The sequence below is a fragment of the Calypte anna genome, chromosome 13, assembly GCF_003957555.1.
Source record: "Calypte anna isolate BGI_N300 chromosome 13, bCalAnn1_v1.p, whole genome shotgun sequence".
Classification (NCBI taxonomy): Eukaryota; Metazoa; Chordata; class Aves; order Apodiformes; family Trochilidae; genus Calypte; species Calypte anna.
This window is the reverse complement of record NC_044259.1, coordinates 7,556,067-7,566,576: the sequence shown is the minus strand read 5'-3', so window position 1 is coordinate 7,566,576 and position 10,510 is coordinate 7,556,067. Positions and strand designations below refer to the sequence as shown.

Genomic DNA, 10,510 nt, shown 5'->3' with positions numbered 1-10,510 from the left:
AACTAAAACAAGGCATTTTACACAACAGGTAGTTTTCTTTTGTAGAAAGGCTGCAGCCTTACCTAAGCTGGATTTAAAAGTAGTGTGGAACCAGAAGTGATGGGATCCAAATCCTCATTAAGCTGACCCATAGAGCCACTTGGCTGTGAAGTATACTACAGCTACTTGATCCACTTTTGAACTATTTGGTAGGTCTGCCTGTCTCCTCAACTAGTATTCACCCATTTTTGCCTTAAAGACATACCCTAAAATGCACTCCTGACCTTCTGTCTGTAATAAGAGGTTATTGATTCAGCTCTTGAGTCTGGGATCCGAGGAACTGTTGTGTGGCTGCAGCAGGGATCTGAGGGATCCAGTTCCTCTGCAGTCTTTCTCACCCTCCCACAGGCCTTGTTCCAGTTTGGTCAAGTCATTTTCCCCATTTTTGCCCCAGTTTTTTCAGTCTATGAAACTTCTACAGATGTTAGTGGTCTTTTATGATGATTACTGAGAGATGTAATAACCTAACCCTAACCCATTGCTTAGACACTCTTTTAACAGAAGAGATACCAAAGAGATAAATACTGTACCTGTTGTTTGTACTAGTTTCTGCTTCTTTTGAATGGTGAAGTGAAAATGAAATAACCAAACCTGGATTCCATCACGGAATCCAGATTTCCCAGGCAAAATGTGATTCTCTTGCCTTTCAAGCACACTTAATGATCTCTTTTGTTGTGGATGTGATTGCATAAGGGTGGATTGAGTTTCTCCTTTGTAGATTTCCCTTGTTCCTTTGTCTGCCCTGTTTGTGCAAAGCTTGCACACTCCTCACGGTGGGGCAGGGTCCCATTGGTGCTGTTATCCAGAGAGGAGACTGACCCATCAGCTTTCTGTCTCCAGTCACTTTACTCAATGACTGTTCAATAAAACACAGGAATAGGGTAGCAGGGATGGAGGAAATGTCACATGAGTGTGGCAGCATCATAACTGACTGGGAGCAGTGGCAGAATGTGAATGTTGCTTTCTGGACCCTAATTTTCCAGTGCTGAAAGAGACAGTTGTTACAAACCAATAGTTGTTATCAGTTCTTTAATTTTTTAAAAAAATGTATTTAAGTTTTGTATGTGAATATTGTAGTATTTTTTATTTTAAAATGTGAAATGTTTGTTGTCACTTGCTGTTCATACTGCCAAATGAACAAAGCGCTGCTTATCTCCAAAAATCTAAGTCCATTCAGTTGGTGGAAAGCCTGTATATATTGTATTGTTTTTGTGTTTCTGTGCTCTTTGTTTACCCTTAAGGCTCTGGCTGTATGAAAGACAGATTGAAGTGTGGGAATTGGGCAAGTAATTGACAATGACATTGGAGTTAATGTTGGAAAGGGCTGATTTCCTTTACATGTCCAGATACTGTCATTTTGCTAATTAAAAAAAAACGGAGTTACAGTTGTTTCTTTTTCCTTTTTTCCCTGCCCCAAACTGCTGCTACTTCCCAGTGCCACTTTAATTGGATGGGACTGAAGAGTAAAAGGTTTCTCACTGCCACCGACCTTACTGTCTAAAATAAGATCTGTAGTCCATGGCAGTGCAGAAATTTGTTAATAACATGTTGAACAGTCCTTTCAGTGGATGCCAAGAAATGTACATGTCTGTGCCATCTCTCCTGATCCTGGTGAGCTGTTGATTTCTGCACTGAGCCCATGTGTGTTGTTCCCTGCTACTTCCATGCCTACTTCTGAGTCTGTTACTGCCCACTCAGGGACCATCACAGAGAGAAATGCTGTCTGTCAGCCTTTGATGGTGGTTCAGTCTGCAGAACTCTGCCAGCAGTTGACATGCTTGATATCTGGTTTTATTTTTGCTGTCCTGTTCTCTCACAGCTCCACTTTGCTCCACGCTTCTGCGTGTGGCAGTTCAGGTGGCTTAAGGTACAGTAGTGTCCACAGGTAGGTTTTGATTTCGGGGATTTGCTGGAGAAAATACCAGAATTTCTCTTTAGGGCTGTGATTGTAACATCTCATTCTCCATGTGTCATCTAAAAATAGATGGGCCTCTATTCCTGGTTTTGTCTTAGTCTTGTAACACCCAGTGCCTTGTCAGCGGGCCTTGCTTGCCTTGTTCTCCTGAAGACCTGAATGCCTTGGGGCACTTCTTGTTAGGAAAAAAACCTTTGCAAATGGCCTTTCTGGGGTGAGTTCTAACCTCTGTGCTAAAGATCTGCCAGCACAGCCTCCATGTGATTGCAGAGGCAATATCCCATTGTATGGGCTCTTCCTTATTCATCCTAAAATCAGCTGTGATGGTATTGCTCAGTGTTTGCTAACCAGGAAATCGTGCAGCCTGATGCTGTGGCAGTCATTTCTGGCTCTGCTGGTTTTTTCTCTGCACCAACTGTGAGAATTGGGAGTTTCCAAACCACAGCCACCTCCATTTGCTGAAAAGCATCAGAGCTTGTGAGCAGAGCATTGTGTTTATGGATGCCTGCAAGCAGGGCATGGGCTGTTGTGAGAGGGAGGTGATGGGGAGCAGCACTTAGCTGGACTCCTGGGAGCTTTGCTGTGGGTGCAGACAGATTTCTTGTCACCCACAGTCACGGTGAAATCAGGCTGGTTAAGTAAGGGCTTGTTAGAACCTGAATGTGCTGCACAGATACTTGTGTGCTGTGTTTTAAGTTACTTTGGGAGCAACATCTGCTCTTTTGGGAGACGCTGCCCATTGTAAGGTGCTGGCTGAGCTGAGCCGCAGTAGTTTTGATCTGTGCAAAGCCCCCCACCTAAAAATGCTCACACCTGAGTTTGTGGGGTGTGTGTGCTCCCCCACACAGAAACTAAGAAGTGGGTCCTGGCTGGGGGAAAACAAAGGAGCCTGTGCTTGTGTTGTGTTTTCTCCTGAGACAAAGTTCTGGTGATGGATTCGCAAACTAAATTTTATCCCTTACTACAGAGCCAGCCCTGGGTTACAGCAGGCTCTTGGCCTGCAATTACATGTCCTGCCTGTTCCAGAATTTTCACTCAGTTTTTGCTATCCTTTGTAAACTGAGCAGCAGCAGGCTCCCAGGTGGGATCCCCACGGCACAGGCTGCCACCTTGTTTTGCCCAGGGCAGAAAGTACAAGTGAAGACTTGAAATGGCCTTTGTGTGGATGAGCCACGTGGGATCCATCCTGCTCCCCCAGCCTGGCGATCCATGTGCAGACTGAGCACATGGCAAACATGCTCCAGCAGCAGCTGGGCCCGAGTCCTGCCCTATGGCAGAGCCCCCAGAGAGGGGGAAAGGTGTTGCCAGGGGGTAGCTCCTGGGTTGGGGCTCCTGGGTTCACTGCTGAGCTGGTGATGCTGCAGAGCATTCTGGTGGGCACGCAGCTACATGAGGAGATGAGGACACCGAGGATCTCAGCTGTGGCTGTGCCTGAGGGAGTTCGTGTGCCGTTCCCTGCACTTTTGGATGCTGAAGATCCCTGCTGATCCTCAGTGCCATTCACCGAGGACGGGAGACAACCACACGGACTGATTTTTGCACGGCTGTCGTGTCTCCTGTGCCGGCTGTGCAAATCCCTCGGGCTCTGCGGTACCCACCCTGCCCGCCTCGCCGCCGCCATCCCCTCGCACTACCGGGCCGAGCCTCCCCCCGCGCCGCCGAACCGGGCTGCCAGCTCGGGCCCATCCGCGGACCGGCGGGGCGGAGCGGCAGCGGGGGCTGTGGGGCTGAGCCTGCGGGAAGGGGCGGGAAGGAGCGAGCCGGGGCGGGCCCTGCTGGGTCCCCGCTCTCCGCTCACCGCCCGCGCCATGGCCCAGCCGATCCCCGCGCTGCTCCTCCCGGCTCTCGCCTCCATCCTGGCCGCGCCCGCCGCCTCCCGCGCCCCGCCGCGCAGCATCGGTAGGAGCGGGGATGGGGGGAAAGCGGACCGGGTGGGGAGGGGGCACCCAGCCCGGGTACCGGCAGCTCCCGGCCTCCTCCCTGCCTGCAGGGGTGGGAGAGGGGCCCGCGGGGAGCTCCGGCATCCCTCCGCGGTGACAGCAGAGAATGTGCGGAGTACCCCCCCCCTCCCCCGGCATCCTTCCACACGGCGCTGGCCCCTTCCCTCCCCGGGGGTCCGGCCGGGGGGCAGCGCCTCCCCCTGCTCACCCGGGGCGCGCTGCTGACCCGGCCGCTCTCGCCCCTTCCTGCCGGCAGCCGTGGTGGGCGCCGGACTGGGCGGTTCGGCTGTCGCCTACTTTCTGCAGCAGCACTTCGGGCCGCAGGTGCAGCTGGATGTGTACGAGCCGGCGGGCGTGGGTGGCCGGTTGGCCACCGTCACCGTCAACAAGCAGCAGTACGAGAGCAGGGGAGCCTCCATCCACGCCCTCAGCCTCCACATGCAGGACTTCGTCAAGGTCCTGGGTGAGCATGGGCACCCCAGCGCTGGCACGGCTCTCTTCCGTGGGCAGAGGGGCTGGGGTGCCCCCGAGCTGAGCACTTGGGGCAATGGGGAGGGCTCCTTCTAATCCATCTTAGAACCCCGGGCAGGCGGTGACCCCCTCACTGTCCCTGTGCCCCAGCCCTGTTGTGTCCTGGAAGGGAAAGGGAGAGGGGACCCAGCAGAGCATCAGGGTGAGGGATTCTGATGGAATTACTGCACGGGAGGGGATTCACAAAATCCCACCAGTTTGTCCTAGCTACATCAGCTCCACAGGATGCCCCAACATACAGGGTCTGACTGGGGTCCCAGCACCCCGAGATCTCCCTGGCCCTGGTGCTCTTACAAGAGCATCTTTGCCCTCATCCTCACAACGTGGACACTTGGCACTGGCCTTTCCCAGGGGAGTGTGTTATTCCCATGGGGTGTGTTAGCCTCAGGGGGTGAGATAGCCCCAGGGGATGTGCCAGCTCAGCGGGCCCGGGCCCCTCTGCTCCCTGCAGGGCTCAAGCACCGGCGGGAGGTGGCGGGGAAGAGTGCCATATTCAGTGGGGAGCACTTTGTCCTGGAGGAAACCGACTGGTACCTGCTCAACCTCTTCCGGCTGTGGTGGCACTATGGAATCAGCTTCCTACGCCTGCAGATGTGGGTGGAGGAGGTGATGGAGAAATTCATGAGGTAGGAGAGCCTGAGGGGCTGGAGGGATACAGGGAGTCTTCCCTGGCTCCGGGATATCACCAGGTGCCCTGCATTCATGTCTCCTCCAGGATCTACAAGTACCAGGCACATGGCTATGCCTTTTCCAGCCTGGAGGAGCTGCTGCGCTCGCTGGGGGGTGATGCCTTCATCAACATGACCCAGCGCTCGGTGGCTGAGTCCTTGCTGGAGGTGGGCGTCACTCAGCGCTTTGTGGATGACGTTATTGCAGCCGTCCTGCGCTCCAGCTATGGGCAGTCAGTGCTGGTGCCTGCCTTTGCAGGTGAAACTGGGAACCCCCTCTCCTCCACAGGTGACTCCCCCTTCCCAGAGTCCCCTCTGCAGGCAGGCTGCTGAACCCCGTTCCTCTTCCTCTCCCCAGGAGCCATGTCGCTGGCAGGAGCCCAGGGCAGCACCTGGGCAGTGGAAGGAGGCAACAAGCTTGTGTGTTCGGGGCTGCTGAAGCTGACCAAAGCCAATGTCATCCCAGCCAGGGTGTTGGGTGTCTCTCTGCACAGCTCAGGTGAGCCTGGGCATGGGATCTGCTCTGGGTGGAAGGTGGGTGGTGGCAGCACAGGGATGCTGGGACAGTCTTGGGAAGCTGGAGAGCATCGTGGTCCTGGTAGAGTGTTTGAGCAAGGGCCTGGGGGTCTCTCCATCTCCTCCACTCAGCCGATTTGGTGGTAGCTCTGTGATAAAGGTCTTGGCCCTGGGGGTTCCCCTGCCTCTTTCCTGAAGTCCCTCAGGTCTCTTCTGTGGCACCATCCTTGTTTCAGGCTTTCTCCACAGCCCAGCACAGCAGAAGGCCTGCATAGCTGGGGTTTCAAGGGTGGGCTGCACAGCCTCAGTCTTGCTTGCCATGCTAGGCTGAACTTATCTGGAAACTTTCTCCTACAGGCTTGACAAAATGCTCTTTCTGCTACCCTAAACCTTCATCAACTCATCCATAACCTGGATGGTCCAGCACTGGTGTGCACTGGAAAACCAGGAGATAAAGGCTGTTCTAGAAAAAAGGGGGCCAGGACAATACCACTTGGCGCTCAGGGTTACTCCTAACTGTCACCATCTCTTTTCAGAAGGGAGAGCCCTGTACCAGGTGCACTATGAAGGCAGTGAAGGCCAGGGCTCAGCTTTCTACGACATGGTGGTGGTGACAACTCCCCTGCACCCCAGCAGGAGCAACTTCACCTTTGAGAACTTTGACCCGCCCATCGCTGACTTCCCTGGAGCCTTCCAACCCTCTGTCACCTCTGTGGTGCATGGCTACCTCAACTCCTCCTACTTTGGCTTCCCTGACCCCAAGTTGTTTCCTTTCGCCAGCATTCTCACCACTGACACCCCCGACCTCTTCTTTCATGCCATGGACAATATCTGTCCTGTCAACATCTCAACAGCTTTCCGCCGCAAGCAGCCCCAGGAGGCTGCTGTGTGGCGTGTCCTCTCCCAGCAGCCACTGGACAAGCAGCAGCTGAAGACCCTCTTCAGGTCCTACTACTCCGTGCAGGTGACAGAATGGCAGACCTATCCCCGCTACGATGCTGCCAAGTCCCTTCCACCCATCGTGCTCCATGAAAACCTCTTCTACCTCAGCGGTGTGGAGTGGTTGGCCAGCTCCATGGAGATGATAGCAGTGGCAGCCAAAAATGTGGCCCTGCTGGCTTACAACCGTTGGCATCAGGACCTGGAGAAAATCGACCAGAAGGACTTGATGCACAAGGTGAAGACTGAGCTGTGACACTGGGGGAGGCAGTGGGCTGGGAGTTTGTGTGTGTAGTAGCCTGGGGAATATTTATTGCCTTGGGGACATCAGGGGGGTTGGGGCTGGAGAAAGAGGGCATTAGCTGTGTCCTGGATGACTTGAACCTGAGTTCCCCTCAGGAATACAGGCCCTGCCTGGTTTTGCTGTGTGTCTGAGCTGTGTGCCTCGGTTTCCCTGTTCCCCCTTCTCCACACTTTGCTGGATAGGAGACTGTGCCTTCTCCTGTGCAAAAGGGTGAAACTCCATGGCAGGTCTGGCCCTGGCTGGGGCAGGAGGTCCTGTGTCCCCTTCCATACCATATGTGCATGGACCCCAGCCCCACTCACTGAACCTGCACAGGGTTTGGTCTGTCGGGCAGGCTGTAATGGGAGAGGTACTTGCTCCCTGCTTCCTGGGGTTCCCTTGCTTCCCTGAATCTGGGGCTTGGCTGCCTTTGGTGGGGCAGAAGAGCCTCCCTGGGAGAAGGCTGGGAATCACCCAGCCGGGGAAGGCAGGGCAGTAGGGGCAGTGGGATGGGCCAGGGCAAGGGGCAGCTCAGCAGGGGGCAGGTGCTGTACATTATTGAGGATCTTGGAAGCTTCCCAAAGTCCCCTCTGCTTCCTGCTCCCTGAGCTCCCCGGCCCAGCACAAAGAAGCTCATAGGAGGGCAGGGGACCACTGGGAAGGAATGAGTGCTCCAGAAGCTTTTGCACTGATGGAGTGAAAGGGGTACTTTGCAGAAGGAGGAGGCCTCACTCCTCGAAGTGCAAAGGGATCCCGGCTGCTCCCTCCCTCCATCACACCCTTGGAGCCCAACACATGTGGCACCTGCTCAACATTCACCTACCCTGAACAGCCCGGAAGAGCAGGGGATCCTTTAGGTGAGGGCAGACCCGCAGAAGGGAGGGTATCCCCTTCTCCAGGAGTGCGTTGTTCTTCCCTTCTTCGTCTTGCCACTCCTCCTCACGCTCATTATCACTGCACTGCTCCTTCCACACACGATGGATGCCACTTTGATCTTCTCCAGCAGCAGCTGCTGCAAAGTTAGGAGGGCATGCTCAGGACCGACAAAAATTGCTGCTCCCAACACGACTGCTGCCCACCCTCCCACACCTAAACCCCTAGATTCTCTAACATGAGAGGATACCCCCCCTTGACCTCCCGAGTCGCCCCGCCCCTCCTGGAAAAAAAAACCTCTCGGATGGTCTTTTCTCACCGAATTGGTTCTTCAGATGCCTGCTGAGTTCCGATAAGAGCATCTCCCCATTTTCGGGGTTGCCGTCACCCGTTTTTTGGGGCCGTTTCTTGCGCCTCTGGAACTTCCCTTTCCCTTTCTGTGCGCTGTGTCCCCAGCAAAGTGCTTTCTGAAGTGATGTGTTCCCCGTTCAGCTCCTTACCTGCCCAGCTCCGCACGGGTGGGAGCAGCCATGGCGAGGAGCGTGGGGGTCTCGCAGGGGTGGGAAACGCGTGGAAGTGTCACAGGAGTAGTTAAGTGCTGAGAAGGAGCCGTGCACGGTGGTCGGGAAGGGTCGGAACACTGTGTGAGGGGGAGTGCGGCCGCCTGAGGGGAAGGGGAGCGGGAGCCGCCTGGGGAACGGGCAGGAGGGCGGTGAGGGCTTCGGTGCCGCCGTCGAAGGATCCGCGATCGCCTCGGGGCGGGAGGGGGTCGATCATTGCCTTCGGGGGGGCTGCGAGCGCCGTGGGGAGGCCTGGGGCTCAGGCGCCCGCCCGGGGAGGGGCGGTCAACCATCGCCGTCGGGGGAGCCCTCGGAACGAGCCCTTGGCACTCGTCCCTGCGAGGAGCACCGGAGGCACAGAATCGGTGAGCAAAGCGGATTGGCGTGGATTTCTTGGGGGGGGGGGGGGGGGTGCTGGGGAGAGGAGGGGCAGAGGGTAGGGACGAGGGGAAGGGTGGGAGTTGGGTGGTGCTGAGGGGAGCTCCCTCCGGGCACCGGCGGCTCTCTCGGAGCTGACCGCCTCCTCCCGCCTTGGGACCGCCCGGTGGAACAGGCAGAGGAGGCATCATCCGTCCTGTGACACTGCGAGACGAGAGCGAGCGAGAAGACGGGCGGGGGACACCCGGGGGACCGGAGCGGAGGAAGGAGAAAGGCGGCCTGGGCGAAGGGACCTCCCTGTCACCGGGGCTCTGGGCACCAGAGAGCATTGCCAGCACTTTTGGGGTGCCCTGGCTGGCTCTGAGCTAGGAGACCTCCCTGTAAGCAGGGCTCGGGGCTTTGCCTTTTGCCCTCTTGCCCCATGGTTTGGCTGCCGGAGCCCTGTCAGGAGGGTGAGAGCCGCCGCCTCCGCACCCGAGTTGGGGAAGGGAGCTCGCTGGAGCCCCAGACCTCCCCTGTCAGCAAGGGAGGGCCCTTTCCCTGGCCCGGTTCTCCTTCCCTGGTGGCTTTGTACTCCTCTCTTTGGAGAATGTGCCCGCAGACAATTTACAAAACAGGGGAAGAAGCCTCATGAATTAACTGGGTTTTTTTATACATATACATATACATATACATATACATATACATATACATATATATTATTATTTACATATATATGTATATATATTAAATGCCAAATATTGATGCATGTGTGGAGTTGGCAGAATGTGTGCGAGTTACCTCTAGACAGTGCAAATCAATTCACACCATCTAATCTGTAAATAGATAATCTGCAAAAATCAGTGTTCTTTTAGCAAGGAAGGGCTGTCCAGACTTTGTACTAGAAGAGCTCATGAAAGGTCACTTCTTGCTTGCTTGTTTTTGTAGTGTAGGTTCCATATGTACTGAAGGCCTTCCTTTTAACCAGATGCACAATCTGGATCAGTGGCACTGCTGCTTGAGAGTCTTCTGGCAAAATATTAATATACAAAACCCACTTACAATGGAAAAAGTACTGCCAGGTGCCCTGCTGAGCTCCAAATTCACTGGATTTTTTAATTTAAGTGTGGTGAAAACAGCTGCAGTAGCCTCAGATGCCCTTAGGGGAAAATACATGGAGGGGGTTGACTCAAGTGAATTTGTCCCAAGCTCAGCTTGCTTAAATTATGATCACAGAAAGTACTTATTTGAGTACGAATGTTAGGAACCAGTATTAACACTCCTACAAGAAAGTGGATTGCATAAAGTAGTAGTGATCTGATAAGAGTGCCTGGAAGCAAGTAGGAATCAGGATTCTGGGAGGGAAATTGTTCCCTCTTCCTTCTTGTGCTCATATTACTTGTGTGTGGAGTTTCAAAATATGATCGCTCCTAGGTTGGGTGCTCAGCAAGGTTAGTGATGTGCTGAATGGATTGGGAAGGCTGTAATGATTCTAAAAGAACGTAGGTTGATGTAGGGTGCCTTTGAACTTGGTCTTTCTGACCATCTGCAGTAAACCAAAGCTTTTGGCAGGGAGAAAAATGTTTAAGGTATTTTTGGAACATCAGGGATTGCAGGTGTAGTATACTGTTGATTTGAAGTGTCTGCCTGTACCCTTTGTTGGTTTAAACTAAAATCTCTCTAGAATTCCCTTAAAAATGAGAGTCCTTTTACTGTCGAGGAACATAATTCATTCTGTCAATCCCAGGCAGCCTTCCAGATTGGAAAGGGTACACAGAAACACAAGCTGCCAACTATACTTCAAAACTGCTCCTGTTTACAGTTTTCTTTCCAATGCCAGACCCTGGAGGTGTGCTTGAGAGCTTGAAGCCCTGCTGAAAGCTCTTGGT

At 54.2% G+C, this 10,510-nt stretch overlaps 1 protein-coding gene across 3 annotated transcripts; it reads left to right on the top strand.

Moving 5' to 3' along the window:
* The first annotated feature begins 3,717 nt into the window (after positions 1-3,717).
* PCYOX1L (prenylcysteine oxidase 1 like) lies at positions 3,718-6,976 on the top strand. 3 transcript variants are annotated; one of them, XM_030459071.1, is made up of 6 exons: positions 3,718-3,853; positions 4,151-4,357; positions 4,877-5,051; positions 5,141-5,352; positions 5,452-5,592; positions 6,146-6,976. In XM_030459071.1, exons 1-6 carry the CDS (start codon positions 3,763-3,765, stop codon positions 6,802-6,804), a joined length of 1,485 nt encoding a protein of 494 aa, XP_030314931.1. In that variant the 5' UTR covers positions 3,718-3,762; the 3' UTR covers positions 6,805-6,976. The 3 variants fall into 3 exon arrangements, with proteins under 3 accessions (XP_030314931.1, XP_030314932.1, XP_030314933.1); XM_030459072.1 differs by having other exon boundaries at positions 3,741-3,853; positions 6,200-6,958; XM_030459073.1 differs by lacking the exon at positions 4,151-4,357 and having other exon boundaries at positions 3,741-3,853; positions 6,146-6,958.
* Positions 6,977-10,510: the final 3,534 nt, after the last annotated feature.